The 22,174-nt window shown below is 34.7% G+C and overlaps 1 protein-coding gene across 1 annotated transcript; it reads right to left on the bottom strand.

The window, feature by feature from the left end:
- Window positions 1-5,326: 5,326 nt before the first annotated feature.
- LOC106051500 (ornithine decarboxylase-like) lies at window positions 5,327-21,927 on the bottom strand. The gene is made up of 10 exons (XM_056029685.1): window positions 21,829-21,927; window positions 20,368-20,464; window positions 16,614-16,690; window positions 15,617-15,789; window positions 14,907-15,044; window positions 12,211-12,376; window positions 10,660-10,822; window positions 8,068-8,258; window positions 7,389-7,621; window positions 5,327-6,341 (listed from the first exon to the last, which is right to left on the bottom strand). Exons 1-10 carry the CDS (start codon window positions 21,919-21,921, stop codon window positions 5,990-5,992), a joined length of 1,683 nt encoding a protein of 560 aa, XP_055885660.1. The 5' UTR covers window positions 21,922-21,927; the 3' UTR covers window positions 5,327-5,989.
- Window positions 21,928-22,174: the final 247 nt, after the last annotated feature.

Genomic DNA, 22,174 nt, shown 5'->3' with positions numbered 1-22,174 from the left:
TATGTATTAAGAATGTGATAACAATTCAGTTTGGGCTTTAAGTCAGTTTAGAGTAAGCGGAATATCTTCCTGTTCGTGAAGAAAGAAAACTTAAAACCCCCTTGCAAATTTTAAACACCTATTCTACAACTTTTTGTTTTTTCATAAGTTGTGTTATAGCAATGAATGTTCATATGTCACAGTATGATGTCTGTCGTATTCTACAACTAGTACTTATTTGCACAACATGCCCCTTTCTTAGCAAAAAAAATTATTAAAATATTGAGAAATTCTCCTTTTTTCTACTCATAACGAGGTCTTGACAAATCGTGGAAGACTACTAGTGCAGATGGTCTCCCCCTCACCCACCATTAACACCATCAAAATAGACTATACAGGTTTTCAGGTGTAAACCTCCAAACAACAAGCTGCAAAAACAAAAAAAAATTTTTTTATTTACTTAAACATTGTTTTAAATTAAAAAAAAAAGTGTTTTTCTATTCCAACGGAAAACTGTGGAAGATAAAAATTAAAAGCTAAAGTTACGGCAACACTCAACACTTAAAAACTACGATGTTGATAAAGATATAATAGAATGACTGTAATTTTCTTGTTCCCCCCCCCCCTCACCTCAAAAAAGAAGTCCCAGACCCCCCTACCCCCCCCCCCCCCCCAAACACCTTCCCCATCATTTCCGTCGATTATCTCTCCCTCTCTTCCTATTGTAAAAGTACTTTACGCATGCGTAAGCTTACGAGTTCCCTAAATTTGGCCACAACAGACTGGAAGGTGAGCGAGCGAGTCTCTTTCCCTCACAATGCTGTCTGCTGAACGTAGCACTTTTTTTTTTTTTTTTTGGTGTTTTTTCCGTTAGTTGAATTCTTTCACCATGGGAATTACGCTCAGGTGGGTGGGTGATGTCTTGGCAGGCGAATGCTACATCAACAAATATCATAGAAACTTACTCTTTGGGGGTAAAAAAAAAAATGAGTCTATGTCTCTTTAATTAATTAATTGTTTTTAAACATTTTTTTTCCTTTCATGTTTTTTGAGACTTTTCCTATTTGTAGGTAGTATAACTCTTATAGCCAATACAGGTTTTAGAGGGTAATGTTTTCGTATCAATTAAGGTTTATATATACACGCATTTAAACTCTTTCTCTCCTAATCGACGATACCATCGTTGATTTGACCCTCATTAAATTAAATTAATATTTAATTTAAAAAAAAACTTTTCTTTATGTTATATAGAAGGAGCATGCGTCCCCTTTAATCCTAGACCAAATAAAACATTTTCTGATCACAACGAGACAAAGTTATTGAAGCTTAATCATAATATGGGAGTGAAATACTAATGAGTAAAATAAAGAATTCCGTCTGAATGTAAAAGAATAATTATGGAGGGAAAGAGTTAAGCACATTTGAAACCGTAATATTAACTTTTTATTCAATTCATCTCGTTTGGGTTATGAAGGGTAGTGGGTATGACCGGATATGCATCAATGCAGACAAAGCAGCTGCACATGGCCGCCCCCACCAAATTAGATTTTCTACAAACTGTACTTCCAGTGTTCCATTATCGACCCGAACTTCCATGGACATCATACCTAGAGCCTCAACCTAAGTAAAGCAGACCCTGTTAACGGAGAGAGAGACAGAGACTCACATGCAGGGTAGGTAAAAGGACCAGTAGATTTAATAAGCTCAGATTTACTTTTTGAATCCAACAACATCGCCTGATTTAATTAGTGTTTCGTATTTTGATGACAAAGCTTATAGCAACTCACGGTGTCTGGTAAAAATTTTGTACTCTCTATTTCTTCCACTTCCCTCTAGGATGAAATTGAAATAGCGCCATTATTCATTGCCTATAACAATACACGAATCAATGAAAAAATTGACTAATTTTATTATTAATTAATAGTAATTTAAAAAAAAAATAGAGACAGTACTAGCTAAGGGGGGAATAAGCCTTGTGTAGAGAATCATGTCGTCGCCTAAAACTTTCAAACTAGCATTAGATAACTATACAACTTTTCATAGCACTTATCCAGCTAAGTAGCTAGCGTGTCGCCCTCCATTAATGAGGTAGTTTTGTTTTATTGTGTTACCTGACACAAGAATTAATAAAAGGAAATTATAATAATAAGGCTTGTCTTCGAGTCCAAAGATCAGTGAGGAATGCAGTATTTCCGGTGGCCGCAGCCCCAACTGTGACCTACATATTTTGCCACAACCAGGGCATGCATAACCATTGTCCGCAGGTGGTCGATTTAGATTAATTATTGGTAATTTATTATTTTGTTTGGTATCTTGAACAGAGAAAGAAATCGTACTTGACAGATGTGTGGTATAAGTTGAATTAGTCCCCTTGAGGACTCTTCAACCTTGAATGAATTTTCTAAAAATATTTATTCAAAAACGATGATGTAAACATTCACCAAGATACCCGATTCTTCCCTTCCCCTTTCCCTACTGGTCCAGACAAGTGATAGGATCATAGCGCATTCCGAAAGCTAAAAGCTAAACAAAAACAATTGGTAACAATATTTCTAATCACAAAGATTTATTATGTGCAGCGTACAGGGCTACACGGTCACATGATACTTACCTGGCACATGAGGTGTCATCCTTTGGAGGCCCGGCGGGGCTTGACCTCCTTGGGAGACCCCGCATTTTGCGTAATATTTAATATTTAATGTAAAAAACACTGATTTGGGCTCCCCTCAAGGTGGGCCCGGGGGGGATTTTCCAATTCTCCCCCCTCCTCCCCCACCCCACTGCTTAACAGCCGGCAACGGCAGTAGAAGGCAGGCGGTCAGGGTTCGAAGCTGTACAGTGGTGACGGCAGTTCGCTGAACATGTAACATTGTTTGTATCTCTGTTCTTGAGTCCAATTCTATGTTCAAAGTTTTTTCATGTTTCCTTGATGAAATAATGTGTATACTAAATATATAGTTCTAGGCCAGACATTTATAATCTGTCGTTTTCTGTCCCTTGATTTTCTGTCTCAATTTAAAATACTGCAAACAGTTCAAAGGGAAATAGCACATTTAAAAGTTTCATCAAAATCGCGTATAAGTAGCTTCCCTTTATAGGATCTCTTTAAACCATATATATATATATAATAACGTTGATGAGTCGTTGAGCGTAGTACTAGTTACAAGCAGTGCTTTTTTTGTAAAAAAAAATAGGTACCGGTACTCAGTGACGGATTGCCTAACTTTTAACTACTAATAAATTAATAATAAAAGTTAAAATACAAGAAAAGTAATATTTTTCCCCCCACATTGAAAAAGATGCCGGTATGCTGTACCGGTGCGGTACCGTCACAAAAAAGCCCCGCTACAAGACACAACTAGATCTACCTTAAGCTTTTGTACTTATCTCCTTTTTAAATAGGAGCTCTTCATTAATGGAGTCTTTGGAGTTTAAAATACGGAAGTATTGAAAAGCGTGTATCTTATAACTGCACTCCACCATCAAATTTGTTTATCAAATTAATTATGAATTATTCAAATTGTCAATCAGCTAGATTTAAAATTTTGGTCAACAAATTGCTTGTTGGGTCTGTTCTCAAGATTATAGGCATATCATAGAAATCTTTAAAAAAAAAAAGTAAATATTGTTTTAATCAATATTTTATAGCATTTTAGTTTTATGTCCATGTTTGAGTTGTAAAAAGATTTTTTTTAAAATAAATCTATTAATTTCATTTCTTAATTATTTCGTCTCTATGGGGAGTCTATGATAACCTTTTATTTGTTATAACACCCAGGTATTTTGCGATTTTAGTCTATGTAACTAGTTAAGCAGGATTAAGATTCGTTTTTATTTTTACTTTTTTTTGTGTGGATTTAATTGATTGTCATAACATTTGCTGCGCTTTGTGGCCCGCACCTCTTGCACCCTCCAAGAGACGCCCCTGTCACTATAATTTTTAGGTTTTGGGGGGAAAGAGGTAACGAAGTGGAAACACCAACAAATGAAATCTGTTAAATACAAAAAATAGTGAGTCAGCTTAGCACGATGATTTTTAGATGGGGGGAAAAAGGGAGGGGGGGGGGGTGGCGACTAGAAGCATGTACGGTGAAGCGTCGCCAAATCAGATTCCGCGTTTTGGTTGTTTGATATGATTGTCATATTTTAATTGTAAATTTTTCAGCATAAGTACATATTATTGATAAAGTTGACAACTAGGGTGTGGGGAGAGGGGGGAGTATCAAGGCGCAAACTTAGATAAACACTAAAATGAATATTTAAAAAAAAAACAAGTCACTCAAACAATATCGTTATGTCGGAGATTCAAGTGCAGACTATTAATTCAAACAATCAAGATACTCAGACAATAAATACAGGGCTTTAATTCTGGAACTAGGAATCACTTTAATAAAATATACACACTGTTCAATATATTTAGCAAAGATAACTATCTTCGTTCAAGCTTATTACAGCTGATTTTTCCCGTCCTTTCCGAGACTTTATATTATCCTACTATGCTTCCTCTATCAAAAATAATTAATTTTCGCTCGTTTTAGAAAATTAAAATCGTTTTTAGAATCGCTTTGAAGATGGTTGCATAAGATTAAAATTAAACTTAATGCAATAGTTGTTGTATGTTACGTGACAGTCTGCTTACAATTTCACAATATAACTGAACAATAATTATTCATATATACAAGGTCTTCGAGGCGCGGTGGTTGAGTGGCAAAGTGATTAGCTTCCGGAATGAGGGGTTCCGAGTTGGCATCCTGGTAAAAAAATTGGGATTTTTTTAAATTTCGGGACCTTTAAGGCGCCTCTGAGTAAAGTGGTCGTTGTGCTGGCCACTTAACAACCTCGCTAACCGTGACGAAAGAAACAGATGACCTTTAAGCCCTTTACATATAGATTGCCAGGTCTGAAAGAGTTACTTTACTTTTTTTTTATACAAGGTCTTTGGTGTCTTGGAGTAAATAACTTACTAAAAAGAATACCTCCTTACGTGGAAGAATTATACATCATGTGGTAGTAGACATGTACAATTGTACAATATATACATATATTGTATAATAGATAGTCACAAGATACCCTCTCAATCATAGGAGGAAAAAATCAACACATTTCCAATAAGGATGAATAAATCCGTCGTCTAAAGACGACGAATAAAAACCCAACAATAAACAAACAAGAAAAGGCAAACTTACAAAAGAAGACTGACAATTATCTTCGTGATATATACCAGTAAATGAAAGGCTGTAAAACTCGGTGCCCTGGGTAGGAATTATACTACCCCCAAAAAGCTTTAATATAAATCGCTCTTAAAAATGTTATTACATCTCAAAGTTTGTCGTATTTGTACAAAAAACAACAACAACAGAGTGCTGGTAAAATAATTTCATAGGAGTGAATTCCTGTTGGGCTTCACTGTATTGCATTATGCTAGTTCCGGCAATGGTACATCTAATATATTAGCTTCATATTTCCTCACGAAGCGAAGTTTTGAAGTAGTTCATAGTTCGCGAAAAAAAAAACAAAAAAAAAACACACGAGTTTCTCGATATCTTTGGACCACGACTGCGCGCTGAAGACCAAAAAAAGTCTTTTTGAAAAGGACACTTATGTTGAGGATTTCTGAGTAACAGGTTTCGTATATTTCTTTGAATGTAAAAAGCCATTGGAACATACTGCTGTCAATGCAAACATGTCCTTTTTTCTCATCTGCAAGTGATTTATAAGAACAAAGAACAAAACATTCTTCCTATTTACGTACGAGTGTCTCTCATATTGTGTAGGCAGGAAGATAGTTTTAACAATTCTTGATTCAGAGAATGTAGACTTCTGTAATAGTTCCATTGATAGACAATAAATGGTTCACTGAAATGTTTCTTTTCCATGTAAATGAGTGGAGCCTGGCATTATGTTGAAACTTTGGCTCGCAGGTAAATTATTTGGTTTAATTAAGCATATATTAACTCCTTCAGGGGCATAACTAGAATGAAAGATAAACCTTTTCTTCTCTTAAATGAGATTACTCCCCTTTACTTAGCAATAGCCTGTAGCTCCTTTTGTCTGAAGGTCTTGGAATTGACTTTGCTTCTGGAGTTCCAGGGGAATACGGTTGATAATACTCGCTCAGATAATGCTGTTGATATTCTAGAGTGACGACTGGGGTCTGATAATTCTGGTTGTAAGATGGCCCCTTAAAGCAACAAGGTTTTCCACAGTTCTCTGTAGAGTTCATTATTGGCACAGATGTTGTATGCGACCATGTGGCGGGAATGGATTCCAAGCAGTCCAACTGGTGAAGACAATCTTTCCTGAGATCTGCTTTCACACATTTGAAGTAGGAGTCTTGGTTAGGGTTAGGGTAAATGGCAGACCTAAAATAAAATTTAAAAAAAAACATGCATAAAACGTCATTTTAAATGATAACATTATTATTACATTACCTCTATTCAAAACGCATAGTCAGAATGGGCAAAACCTTGTCAAAACCGTCAGAGTGGACAGTTTTCTTGAAAACAGCTCTAACGATCATGGAAAGAGAACATATAATCTACTCTGTATTCACCCGTCACTAAATAGCAGGGCCGGACTTAACCGTTGTGGGGCCCTATGCGAAACGGATTTCGCGGGGCCAAGTTAGGGTAGAGATACGGATAAAAAGTGAAAATTAAGAGTTTGTATTAGAAAATAAATTCGTCTTTGCATTTTATTCATTCTTACTACGTACAGAACTACTTTACGAGCCTTGCTTGTAGCGAAGTCATACAGTATATCATAAAAATTCTGTTTCCTACATAGATCACGCCCAATAGCAAGAATTACTAAATGTTTCAATCTATCTTTGAGAATTGTTGACCTCAAGTAATTCTTCATTAGTTTGAGGCGCAAGAAGCTTCTTTCACTAGATTCCACAATTACGGGTTTTGTATAATGCCGGTTTTTTTTTAATCGCGATTAGGATTGGAGTTTTCCATATTGAATGGCACCCCAAAATGACAATTTTTGTCTATATATTTCATGAGATTTGTATGAGTTTTCAAAAGATTTTAAATAATTTCCGGATATTTCCAGGACTTTTTCGTATATTTTGCAATTTCAGGAGATTTCCAGGAGCTCCTGGTAAATCAGAAGGCAGCGGGAAATCTGTAAAAAGTTAAAAAATGGTTTAATTTAATAATTTATACACAGAATTAGCGCGGGTCCTATGAAAGTGCGGGACACACTGCGGACGCATAGGTTGCAGTGGCCTAAGGTCGACTAGAATAATTATAATTATTGAAGTTTTTTTATATTTTTGTTTAAATAATGATCAGTTGTTCACCGCAAGCATCCCTTTAATAATAAAATGTTTCTATAACTTAAAGAAATATAGCAAGCAATGTATTTAGTTTGTATCTAAGCAAGGTAAAGGTAAGATTTACCATGTCGTGTCATCACAGATGTAGAATCGCAGTGGCCTTGGAATACCATTGAAATCACAGGACAGCGTGACAGTGTAGGCGCCCATGTCCCGGAAGTACAGACTCTGGCCAACCTCCAGATCAGGCAAGAGACATTCCCGCATGACGCAATCAAGGCCGTCACACGTAGGGCCCCATAAAATTGATCGATGAAGCTTGCTTGGGCCGCCTGGCTGGGAAGAAGCTTTAGATGACTGCAGAATACAGCAACCGTATTAACACCTTGTTGTTTGTTTATAACAAAACAATCACGCAACTGTAAGGCATTAAAAACCCTATCACATTTTTGGGGCGCACTTTTTTTATTAAACTTTTTTTTTACAATTTATTATACATACTTATAATAAAATAAATAAATATCAGTATAAAACAGGATTAATTTGTGCATAAAAAGCTTTATGTAGTAAATTAAGTCTTAATCCGTCTTATGTGGGCTAGTCTCAGATCTTGTGTTACAATTCTAATATGATTTAATAGTTTAAACGAGCTTCTGGTCTAAACTTCCCACAGGTTGTGACGTTGCAGGTCAGTGCTCTGGCCTTCTGTAACGAATGGTCTCGGTTAGAGTCCGTTGAATTAGAAGATGTGTTGGTTGTTTATCAGACCGTAAATGAAGCAGTTTCTAAGTTTCATTTCTTACCTTCAGAACACAGGGGTGAACTATGGCGTGGTCAGTGAAGACGTTATTGAAGGATCCATATATGCCGTCGTTGACGTAATACATCCTCACCATTGCCTCGTCTCTGATTGGCTCTTCTTTGCGAACGACGTCATCGCCCACCGACTCGAATGCCCCATGGCATTCACACACGTCCAGGCAAGCGTGACATCCTGCGAGACGGAAAGAGAGACATCTAGAAAGGGGAATCAGAAAACCCGGAGGTACGATATTCAGGCATGTGTAGTGAAAAAGATTTGGTACGGATTGTTGCTAGCCTCTAATGTTGGAATGTATATTCAGGCATGTGTATTGTAAAGATTTGGTACGGATTGTTGCTAGCCTCTAATGTTGGAATGTATATTCAGGCATGTGTATTGTAAAGATTTGGTACGGATTGTTGCTAGCCTCTAATGTTGGAATGTATATTCAGGCATGTGTATTGTAAAGATTTGGTACGGATTGTTGCTAGCCTCTAATGTTGGAATGTATATTCAGGCATGTGTATTGTAAAGATTTGGTACGGATTGTTGCTAGCCTCTAATGTTGGAATGTATATTCAGGCATGTGTATTGTAAATATTAGGTACGGATTGTTGCTAGCCTGTAATGTTGGAATGTATGTCATTGTTTCCTAGGTGACGATGAAGAAAGGGAGCATTAATTGTTAGCCTTGTAGAATGATGCAAGATAAGCGGTTCTGTCGTAATGTTAAGAACGAGAGACGACCCAAACAAAGCGAGAGTGTAGGGACGTGTTTTTGTTGTGAGTTAAGATTTGTTTCATTTCATCTCAAGTTAAATGTGTCTATATTGTAATAAAACTTATATTTAGTTTGTTCACAAAAAAGTTATACTCAAGTTATTTCCAGTTCTATAATTTGAAATATTATTCAGTTATATACAAGCAATATGGTGCTATAATTTAACGACCGACCTCAACATCTAACCACCAGTTACTTCCGGTACTTCTTGGTTCCAACAAAATGGAAGCCACTAGAGTTTCACGAGCTTCCATGTGTTACCTCTAGTCGAACATTTCAATTCGAGAATCGAAGCTATTACGTGAAAGGGTCAATGACGTTCCTGATTCTTGCTCTAACTTTAATGGAAATTGGAAAAACAAGGACACTTAAAGGAATTAGTCCAAGGATTAGTCCAAGTATTAGCCCAAGCATAAGTACTAGAATTAGTCCAAGTTTATTTAAGTCCTAGTATTTGTTCAAGAGTAATTCCTAGTATTAGTCCTAGTATTAGTCCAAGTATAAGTCCTAGTATATGTCTTTGTAGTGTAACTGAGTTGATTTTCTGCGTGCGTCCAGCGTCTCAGAAGGTCATGTCCAGTGTGTGTGTGTATAGTACTGCATCAGTGTTATGTGAGACGTGCTGGTTTCATTCACTGTTTACTGTAGTCTAATTTTGTCGAATAAAGCCATGGTATTGGTTTACTAGTATTTGTTGTTTCATTACAGTCTTAGTATTAGTCCAAGTATAAGTCCAAGTATAAGTTCTAGCATTAGTCCTATTGTAAGTTCTAGTATAAGTCGTAGCATAAGTCCTAGTATCAGTCCTATTATATGAAATAAGAAAAGTCCCTTTATCTTTGTGTCTTTCTGGGAATTTTATTATTTGTAAATTATGGTTCAGTTTTTGCATTATTGCAATTCTACTAATTAGTCTTTTATCCTAAAGTGTCTTTAAGTTTATTGATATTACTAATGGTGTTAATTTAGACTAATGTAGGCCCTAATATTCATTGGCTATAAACCCCAAGGCTCTATTATGCGTCTGTTCTAATTTGTGTATGTTTTTTTTTTTTTGAGTTGAAAGGTTCCATACAGGTTACACATATTCTAATTTTTGGTGAATATCCCGATAGCTAGTTACTCATAATTCACATAAATTTCAACGATTCTAAATTCTCTTTTTCATTTCGAAAAGGTGTGTGTGTGTGTATGTGGGATGCAATAGTTAAAAAAACCCCACATAAGTATGACACTAAAGTTAAAATCACGACACCTTTTTTTTTCTCTCCCACTAATGAAACAGAGGATACGTTTTCGAGAGAGATGTTTGATTAGTAGATTGTGAAGAAACAAGTCTATCTAAGTGTAAAGTGCCTTTTAATTGTGAAGCATTTCAACATAACATATATACAAGGCTAACATTATATACAGCACAACTCCACTAGATGACTTCCTTCTTCTTGTTTACACCACTCTCCTGACTTCCCGCAAGTCCCTTAACTCCCAGGTACCCGACACTTGACCGTGTGTCACGGTTGACCACACATAGTAACCGTGTCACAACATATAGCCTATGTATCAGTTTTCTATCAGTTCTTACGACTTGCTGCGATCTGTCGTGAACCAATTATTTTTTAAATAATAAAGTTTCTAAAAACACAACAACAGATCTCTGGTCAGGTTAACATTCTCCTTTCCGCGCTGTCAAAATTAAGAAAAAAAACAACAACTACGTCACATTAATGCTTGTTGTCATGTTATGTTTGATCACATCGCCGCCACGTTGACTCAAGTAATCTCGGAGATCAATATTTACTCCGGTAAAGTTACCTGAACATTCTTCAAAGTTCTCTTGCACAACACGCTTGGCTATGACGCTTACAGCCAAGGTGAAGGCCGGTGTCGCCAAGTAACGTCCAGGCTCTGCAATAATATGGACACCACGAGACTCGGGAAAATATGTATCCAGGGCTGTGTTGACCACAGCAGCTACCTAGGAGGAAAACAACAACAAAAAAATAATTACAATTGGAATATGAACATACAGAAAAATTTTGGAAGACAACAGCCACTCGCTCCTTCAGAACTATGTCAAGTCGTCGCGAAGTGGGTGACTGCTGTCAATCAAAACAAGAACAGAGCGTTCGTACCTCACTCGGTGGGACTATATCAACACCACTCGTTGATCAAGAAACATGGACCAAGAAAGGACCAAGATGCCTGTGTGTAGTTGCTAAATGAACTCTTTATGTTGTGTCTGTTCTATTTATGCGAATGTTTATGTTGGTTTGTCTTTATAAGACTAAGACTAAGGCTGCTTTATTGATCCATATGGAAATTTGTTGTGATTACAAGGACTCTTTTTCTCATATAAAGACAACACAACAGAAACATGCACATAAATACAACAGAAAACATAAAGAGTTCATTCAGCGACTACACACAGACATCTTGGTCCTTTTTTATGTTTCCTGATCGAAGGGTGGCGTTGATATAGTCTGACCGAGTGAGGCACGAACGAGTTTTTGTACCGCTGTGTTCTTGTCTTGATTGACAGAAGTCGCCCACTTCGCGACGACTTGACATAGTTATGATGGAGCGGGTGGCTATTATCTTCCAAGATGAGAAAAGAGATTGGACCATAGCGCACTGAGCATCATGTAAGCATGAAAGTTGTGCTATATAAAAGCAATTTAAAAAAAAAGCCCATGAATAATATATTGTTGTAACCCTATTCGCAACGGAATAGGGTTAACTGTGTGTGATCAGCTGACATATGTGACACAGGCCAGTAATACAGTTTAGCGTGCTATATCGAAGGGCAAGGGACAGTACTGGCATGAACTTTGCAGGTGAATAGGACCCGGGTTATGGTCATCTGATTATAAGTCTGCGTGGACCAGAGACACAGTGTGTGCAAGGCACGGCAGTTCAAGACACGACAGCGAGTAGACCGGGACTGTTAGTCTGCCATGAAGTCGGTCCTGGTGGAGTCCTGAAGTGAATGTACGAGTCCAGGAAGAGATAGAGACAGTAGAGTTTATTAGTTTAGTACGGTGATGTACAGTATAGCATTTTTAGTGTTGATGTATTGCCAATTGTGTCACAATGGCTGTTTTAATTGACCATTATTAAAGCACCAGATTATTTGTAGCATTGTCAAGTTCTTGATGTGTTGACGTGTTGTGTGTTTAACAGTGTTTACAGAAGGCCTGAATAGGAGAGAGAATAGTAACAGTATATATATATATATATATATATATATGCCTGTTTATGTGTTCTGTTCTATCCTCTTCATTACATTATAAAATGAGATGGACATATTTCTATATTAATTGTTTGATCGTTCGACTACATTGATAATACAAAACGTGTGCTCACCTTCTCAAAAGACATGTGTTCAGTATCTACTCCAGGGAATCCTCCCCCAATGTCCAGTATGGTCATATCAAAGCCCAAGTCTTCACCCAACTTAAATGCAAGACTTGCATCACATATAGTTGTGGAGAAAGACGTGACATCTTCCGGCAGACTTCCAACATGGAAACTAGGCCGGAAATCACAAACCATAAACATAATATATTTAGGTCTATGTCACAAACATTTAAGTGAATTATTCTTTTAATCTTTGCTGACTTACCATTAAAAATAGGATAATTTTTTTCTGAAGGTATATTTATGTGTTGGTCTAATAGTTTCATGCGTATTAAAGATTTAAAGCGTTTTTGTTATGACTGAATCAGGTAATCTGTTCTATACTAAAATGACAAATGGATAGGAAGTACTGTTATAGGTTTATCCTTCCTGATTGAAGTAAGCCAAAGAGGAATTACTCTTTCAAACAAATACACACTTTTGGTTAGGTTTTTGTATTTAAATGTTATATCAGTTATTTTTACGTATTATTAATGCTTTAGTTTTTTATTCTGTGTTCAGTAATTTTTTTCTGATAATGTTTATTGTTTATTTGAGATAAATCTCAATAGTATCTTTGGCGATGTCAATTTTCTAGAGTTTGGAAATAAATAAAAATAGAGAATGCATTTACTAATTTCTGTATGGTGAATCAGCCTTTTTGTTTCTTTATAAATGTGTAAAATAAATCTGTAAAAAATATTCTAAATTCTTTAATGAATCTTTGAATTATTTCATTAGAATTGGGATACGTGTATTATGATAATGATTAAACAATATCAATACCAACAGAGTGTTATGGAGTGTGTGTGTGTGTGTACTTTTCTATTACGACGGTGAGAAGTTAGCAATCGGTTGGTGGATATGCAGTGCGAATGATGCAAGAGAGGCGGAACTGTCGTAAGTTGTCTTGTGTACACCAGGCGAATCCAGAATACCAGAGTGAAAAGACGTGTTTTTGAAGTGAATTAGATTTTGTTCAAATTACCACTTTATATTATTTTTAAAGTCTACTACATTCATTTCAAGATGATTTTGTTTATATTGTAATAAAATTTCTATTTAGTTTTTTTTTTCCACAAAGAAGTTACTTAAGTTATTTCAAGTCTTTGCGTAAAGATATAATGCTCGTACAGCGGCTTGGTTGTCTACCAGAGATTCGGTGCTACAAGTCAAGAACCATTAACAACACAGGGAAAATGACAATATTAAGTGCACTATCGGTACTGGACTAGGCCAGCTGGTGACATAAATTTATACAACATAATTGAATAGTTGCGATTCGAAACACTTATAATGATACAAGTGTTAATATGAAGTAGGGGAACTAATCAGTAGGCCGTAGGGGTAAGGGGGAACAATCAGCTTAAAGGTCGTTTGCATAGCTCTCTAAGATTGCACTTTTTGGACTGAATAAAAAAAAAAAAGGTAAACACATTTTGTCACTATTGTGCCATCAAACATTTATGAATACAAATATGGAAATACGTCTGTAAGTGGGGAGAAAAATAGGTGGTAGTTGTTTTGACTATCTGCTTGCTGATCAGTAAATATAAATATGTAGGAGTGTAAGTACACTTACAAGAAAGGGCAAAGAAGTTATTATACGACTCACCATCACTCGTGCACAAAAGAATGGTAAGAGCACCTATTAATTACGTTGCCACAAGTGGATAAGACATAATGACCTAGAATTTGTTAAGTATAATACAGGCAGCAAAGAGTTAAAATACTGCGGGGGTGGAGAATATTAGCAATAGAATAAATGCCGGCTTGGACATAGATAATGACAGAGTTATAATGTTGTTGTGTTAAAACAGTGACGAATCTAGAGGAAACAATCCCAAAATGTGAACTAAACAGACGGGGAGGGAGAGACGGCGATATTGAAGCTTCAGAGTGTTGACTGTGTGGGGGGTAGACCAAAGAGACCTGGGATAAAATGTAAATTTAAACTAATGCTTTCCCTCCTAATTAACGATTACATCTTTTTTTTTAACCACATTAAATTTAATTAATTTTGGGCTTTTAAAACTTGAATTTGTGTTATATAAAAAGAGCACACATTCTTCTACAATTCTATACCAAAAGTAATGTTTTCTGATGACAAACGAAAATGTTATTGAAGTTTTATCATCACGGGGTAGAATGTACAAATGTGAAAAATGGAAAAAAAAATGTCAGAATGTGGAAAATAATTACGTAGATAAGGAGTTAAAGGGAGTTAATTACGTATAGAATTTAAGATGCAGGTATTGAATGAGAAACATTAATGATTCGGTAAATAACACTATGGGAATATTATTAATGTCTATACAGATGTAATGCAATAATTAAGTCATTATATACTTTGTCAAAATCACTTTGTTTTGGTATATTTTTAAAATTTGTTTAAAAATATATATATACCTAAAACCATGGATGTAACACCAAATATAACTCCTAAACCGAAATTTGATACACTACTACAACGCACCATTACCGACGCGACAATTTCGCGAAATGAAAATTAGACTGATAGTATACGGGATTTTTTGACTTTTTTATAACTTCATCTCCTCATGAAAGCTATCAGCTCATTGCACAAACTATTCCTGTCATTGGTTTCCAAACGAAATTCCAACCAATCAAAACCTGCCTGACTCCAACCAATCAAAACCTACCTGACTCCTACCACGCTTAGGTGCATGTGTTTGGCCTGGACCAACAATCTCTTAGCAGATCTCAGAGCACAGCCAAATTTTTTGTTGAAATTATGTTTGGCTTTATGAAGCTTGTTGGACTGGATACGCAGCAGTAATCTGACAATTAAAAGTGGAGATTAATCATAAATTACATTTAAAAGTATTAACCAGCTGTGTTTTACATTCAATGTCGGATAAGTTTGAAACTTTGAACAATTATTTATTGTATGTAACAAAACACCAATCAATTAAAAAATTAACCAATTAGTCCAGTGTTTCCCAAACTTTCAACATATGCGAACCCCTTCAATAATTTTTTAAAACTCTGAGCACTCCTCGCCCCCAAAAATCATAAAAGGTACTATTAACAATAATAAACGAAATATAACATTTTTCATAAAAACTATAAATAAAAGTTTTATTACAAATAACATTAATTGGCATCAATAAGAAGAGGTACCCGTACCCCACTTTGGGAAACACGGAATTCGTCAATTAATTCCTGGTAAATAATTATTTTGTTTGATATCAAAATAAGAGAAATAACTTCTACATAACTGAGAGAAATACTTGTCAGTGCAAAGTTCTTTATGTTAGATAAGCTTTTTTAATATTTTGCTTATTTTTAACAGTTAACTCCAGTGCGGCACAAAACTTCAACAATGCAGAAAAAAAACAGAAAAACTGACCTGGCTTTCGGGAAATATTGTTTGACCTTTATCAGCTCGTGGATGTCATCAAATGTCATCAAGTCTACGTCATTGTTGGCAGCGAACTGAAGATGCGAACATGGCTTACAAGGATTGGCATAGACAATACGAGATGGATGTACACCAAGGTCAAGGATTTGAACTAACTCCGCCTGAGGTCAATAGGATCAAACAAAGTATTCAGCATCTCCCAAGGTGTTGAGCTAGACATGTATACCCTCCGTAAAGCTATTTCGCAATTATACTTTTTAGCGGCCCCTGAAATATAGCTTCATATGTGGTGTTTTATCCCCTTAGATAATCGTACACGTCATTTCTCCCACACCCTTTCTCGGATCAAGTTGAAACTTGTAACAATTATTTATTGTTCCTAAAAAAACATGAAAAAACATTAGTCAATCACTTATTGGTAATTAATTATTTTGTTTGATATTGAAAAAGGGAGATACCACCGCATTATTGAGAGATATAGCAATTATACATAAAACACTGAACCATAATCTTCTAATACAAAAACAAAATTTAATAAAATACTCAGAAAGACACAAAGATACGTCACGACATATCTGTACAAATACTCCTTCTTCCCTAGTGCTATTAGAGCATGGAATGGGTTGCCTGAGCTAGCCAGGAAAACCAGTGACTTGGCAGAATTTAAGTCATTGGTTAATATGCATGACTGAATGCATGACGCGTAGGACGTAATCATCTTCTTTTTTGAAGTAGCATCCATCTCGCGACGCACGCGATAAGATATAGTTGTAATGTGCTTATATGTTTTTCTTATTAAACTGATGAATGGTTTTACTCTATTTCCCTATTACGTGTTTATACATAAGTATTAAGTATATTTATTCATTCAAACCTATTTAATCATATAGCAGCAACTGAAAAAGGACTAATATTCTGTTAGTCAAAGTTGGCAGCGCATTCAATTAAGGATGCATAAATGCCTTCATTAACGCAAATTACCTACCTTGCTGGCACAGTCGAAACCGATTCCAGTGTCTGCCAGAAATTTGGTTACCTCAGGATCGTTGTTACACTTTAAAGCTGAAACCAAAAACAAAGGAAATGAATTAATAAACTATATAACAGCTTTTTAACTAAAACTTCTTGACAAGACCAATTTATCAATTACAAGATTCTTAAGAGAGTTTGTGTTATCACATAAAACTTACAGGCGACCCCTGACGGATTCGCAAATGGACAAGGACCTTTTAAGCCAAGGTCTTATTTTGATTGATTAAAGCAATATCGCGACGAAATGATTTCCAGCTTCTGCTTTACTCATTATCATCGTAATTGTCGACCCTATTTGTTAAAAAGTTTCTTTTTTCAATAGAGATGAATTTACTTTTTTTTATTTTTATTTTGGGGCCCTCCGATTGTGGAGTGAAATTAAACGTACATTACAAATATATAATATAATATAATATAATATAATATAATATAATATAATATAATATAATATAATATAATATAATATAATATAATATAATATAATATAATATAATATAATATAATATAATATAATATAATATAATATAATATAATATAATATAATATAATATAATATAATATAATATAATATAATATAATATAATATAATATAATATAATATAATATAATATAATATAATATAATATAATAGGGTTGACTTTGAATCCGAAGATTAATAAAGAGTGAATTTTTTCACTTGGCAACGCAGCCCTCGGCAGTTGTTTTCCTTTTGTCTCAAATCTATCTATCTATCTATCACGCTCACATCTGCAATATTTTAAGTTTCAATATCACTGCCTGGTATGGCAATCTGAGCATTAAAAATATGAATAAACTTTATAGAATCCTAAATGCTGCTGGCAAAATTATTGGCAAAAAACAAACCCCATTGGGGCAGTTGTTTGAGACAAACATCTATAAAAAAGCTAACAAGATCCACGAAATAAAGAATCACCCTTTGTGTCAGGATTTTGTGATTTTACCATCACAAAAGAGAGACAAGACATCGATAGCAAAGACAAACAGACACAAACACTCTTTTGTTCCCCTGACAATCAAATCATTAAATAACAACAATCTGGTATAAACTTTGTCACATGTAAATTATGAGTGAGTCCGGTGTGAATGTACACTTTGGTTTCTTATAGTTATAATGTTTTTTGTTTGGTGTAATGCACAAATTGTAAGACAAATTTCCTTACGGATAATAAAGATTATTATTATTATTATTATTATCTATCTATTTATCTATCTATCTATCTATCTATCTATCTATCTATCTATCTATCTATCTATCTATCTATCTATCTATCTATCTATCTATCTATCTATCTATCTATCTATCGTCCCCTCCCCTATCTATCTATCTATCTATCTATCTATCTATCTATCTATCTATCTATCTATCTATCTATCTATCTATCTATCTATCTATCTATCTATCTATCTATCTATCTATCTATCAATCTATCTACAAATGAGATTGGACCAAAAGCGCTCTGAGCATGCTATAAGCATGAAAGTAGCGCTATATACAAGCTATAATAGTAATATCTATCTATCTATCTATCTATCTATCTATCTATCTATCTATCTATCTATCTATCTATCTATCTATCTATCTATCTATCTATCTATCTATCTATCTATCGTCCCCTTCCCCAATCTATCTATCACCCCCTTCCCTATCTATCTCTTTTAGAGTGTATGATACAATAGCTTACTTATATTAATTTACAAAAAAAAATATTTCTAAAGCTCATAATACTCAATTATTAAGAATAAACATTGGCTATGAAGAAAACCGAAAGCAGGTTTCCAAGGGGAAGACGTCACACAAAATAAAATTACGCAACGTAACATGAAGTAGGTCAAAAACAAAAGCGGGTCACGCACGTAGAGAGGAAAGGTGTGAACTACAAGAGAGAAGGAGGGAATTGTTTTGTTTTGACCCAAAGAAAAGTAAAGGTCATTAGCCCTGGAAAGGTCATTTCGTACACAACATGATTATTAGCTTATAATGTTCTGACAAAGGGCAGTAACTCAAAAACAAAAATAAGCAGACGAGAGATCTTATCTTATTTATATCTAATTTTATCTTATCAAATACAGAAACTGGAACAGATACAAAATAGAGCAGTGAGACTCCTAACAAACGAATATTCACATTTGACTAAAGTAACACCTTTAGTAAAATCACTAAAGTTAGAAAGCCTTCAGGAGAAAAGACTCAAAAAGTAAAGTAGCAATTATGCATAAAACACTGAACCATAATCTTCAAATAGCTGCACTTTAGTTTATAAAATATTCAGAAAGACTTAAGGTAAATACATACACGCTGTTCCATATGCTAGGACAAATTAGTACAAATTCTCCTTCTCAACCTTACAATTCGGATCTGAGACATGGATACTCAACATCGTGGACATACGGAGGCAAGACCGCACTACAAACAGTGATGTCCTTGCGAACGCCGGTATGGACAGTATAGAGGGACTTCTTATGGTTCGACAGTTACGCTGGGCAGGGACGAACCAATGCCAAAGAGGTGAGCTGAAAGGCACCATCTTGCTTTAACTGATATTGAAGAGAGCACCTGGATGCAGGAGGATTTCGGAACAAGACAGCATGACAACTCTTACAAAAGCCGCGGGATACACATCTGTGACCAAAAGAAAATCTACTGCCGAGGACAGACGCAGACGGCGAGAAGAGAATTTCAATTCACTGCCAGCGGACATTGGTTATGTCTGTGCTGGAAGTGTCAAAATATGAATATCGCAAATGGGGCTCCGTAGCCACGTGAAATACTATACTCCTCATTAACTCTTTCTCTCCGTAACTATTTACCACATTCTGGTGTAATCAACGCTGGCATCGTCAGTTAGGAGAGTTAATCTTCGGACTCAGTCTAGCCTATATATATATATATGCCTAGTCAAAGTAGGAAAAGGAGAATCATTTAGTACTTTGCCTGAAAACGCCCGGCATTCTATAGAATGACTAGGCATTGTATAGATCGCTTGCATTTCGCACTTTGCTGGTAACCCATATGTAATATTCACTATTTATTCAAACACTCTAAATCATGCAAAATACTTGTTACTAATTTTGTATCATTATTTGCTTTATTTTATAAAAAGCTATAGTAACATTCATATTTTGGCTTGATAAACTGAAAGTCTACATGTTAAAATGCGTCTAAGGCAGGAAAAAGGACAAGCAAATGAAAGCAAGAACTATGAACAATTTCTGAACAAAATTGTTACATTTGTTGTTGTAATACCATAACATTCGTTGTTGTTTTTTTTTTTTTTTTTTTTTTTTGCAATGTATCTTTTGGAAAATAAAGTGGAAAAAAAAAAGAATTTTCAAACCTTTTTTTTTCTTTTTTAAAAAGAATTTTCAAACCTTCTACCTTAATATCGATTGTTAGAGATGAACACTTTATGCGCTTTAACTTTTAAACGGCATTATCCTAAACTTCAATAGCTCTTGTAGTATCAGCACCGCCATTTGATTGGCAACAATTATTTTCTTAGGTATGTTCATGGCCCCTTAGCTTTCCCCTATCTCTATATGTTTGTTTTTTTAAATTATCAATCTTATTATTAGTAATACTTAATATTTTCTCCATTCTTATTTTTCAAATCATGAGTTAATATTTGTTTTACGCCGAAATCAGTGTCAAGATTTGTTATTTTGTTACTATTATTATTATTTCGCACCATAGAAAGGAAAAACTCTGGGCAGAAGGTTTCGCCATTGACTCAATCTTTGATAGATGTCTCCCAGGCTTACAAGGAAGAATGCGTCATCACGTCCCTAAGGAAGAAAAAAACCAAAACAAAACACAAAAATGTTTCAATTATGTGCATGTTTTTTTTAAAGTCTTTAGTTTTATGTTTGTGAATTTCAGTGGCACATTCCATTATTTAATCGAAACACAGCTATATATGTACAAACATCCTGTATTTTGATTTTTTACAAGAATACGAAACTATGTGGCCCACCTGTGTGAAATACAGCAACCCACTCTTAAAAATAGTATTCACATTTAAAACAAGATAACATATATAACTACTTTTAAAATAAGCAAAATATATTTTAAAAAAATACTTTTAAAAAATATCTAAGGGGTACAACTCGTACGTTATAACTATATCTACTAATAATATAAAAGTTATTTCTCTTATTCGATATCAAACAAAATCATTAATTATCAATACTTTGTTTACTTATTTCTTAAGTTTTGTTGTTCATTCATGTTTTGTTAGGTTTAAACTTAAAGTATCGACTTGATCGGAGAATGCGTTTTGGAGAAATAGAGTTAACAATTGTTTAAGTGGACTAAACTCTACAAATTTAGCCATATCTATGAAATACTGAAGGATTAGTTTCCCTTGTTGGTATCAAAAAAATAATTTATTAACAGTAACTAATTGACTAATTGGTTAATTTTTTAATAATTGATTTATATCTTGTCTACACCAACTTGATCCGAGAATGGGTGTGGAAGAAATAACGTTTACACACTTTTTACTAGACAGACGGACATACAGACAGACAGAGTGAATTGATATAAGCTTTGTAAAAAGACTATTTCTCCATTATTAAGCTGATGACTGTTTCGTTAGAGTGAATATTTATCCTAATAACTACGTAATGAATGATAGATTTAAAAAAAAAATTTGAACAATTTCTAACCCGCTCTTTCCCCACGAAACAAAAAATCCTGGTTAAGCGAATGTATAAATCTATAATGCATAAGTCAAGAGTATATACAATTCTAATGACAGGCCTATATAGGTTCAGACTTGGAAGACGGTGCGCAAATGTTACTGAGCGTCTGTTAATTTATTTAACTCTTTAATGAATAAGGCCTACATGCGGAAATACCCGAAAACGTAGTCTGTTCAAGAAAACTATCTTCTAGTCCTCTCACCAAATGTATTTTTTTAAATACTTTGAAACATTATAGCGGTCATACTAGAGTTTTCCCAGTGTGGCCAAATAGCTAGTAATTTTTTTCCAAACGTTTTCGAGAACCGCGTCCACCCACCCACCAGTGCCCATGAATGTGCAAGCTGAATAGAGGAATTCTGTTTAAAAAATCCTCAGTAATGCCTCAAGTAAATTCAAATAGTGATTTTTTTTCTCGCTGACCATTGATTATTGATTATACTGACCATTGTCTGCAGAAGTGAACATTTATCCAAAACTATGTCATCCATAGGAGGGATCTTTTTATAAATTTCAACATTCACAGGTAGAGAAGACATGGTCCTCTGTTGGTCTATTTAAACCAGGATCTTAAAACGCAATAAAATGAAAAAAAAACACTGATAATTTTTATCAGTAAACCAAATTAGTCTATTTTTAATGGAAAAAAAAAGTATTTAAGAATGAATATAAAGTTAAAACATAAGAAAATGAAGATGAATCGGCCAGTATTTTAATCGTATCATATAGACTGTACAAGTTGTTCGTTTAAGATATACTAAGTAAAATTGTATCTATGAGCTATTTAAGAAA

This window comes from Biomphalaria glabrata, chromosome 5 (assembly GCF_947242115.1).
Source record: "Biomphalaria glabrata chromosome 5, xgBioGlab47.1, whole genome shotgun sequence".
Classification (NCBI taxonomy): Eukaryota; Metazoa; Mollusca; class Gastropoda; family Planorbidae; genus Biomphalaria; species Biomphalaria glabrata.
Note: the sequence above shows the minus strand (reverse complement) of the source record. Positions and strands in the feature narration are given on the sequence as shown.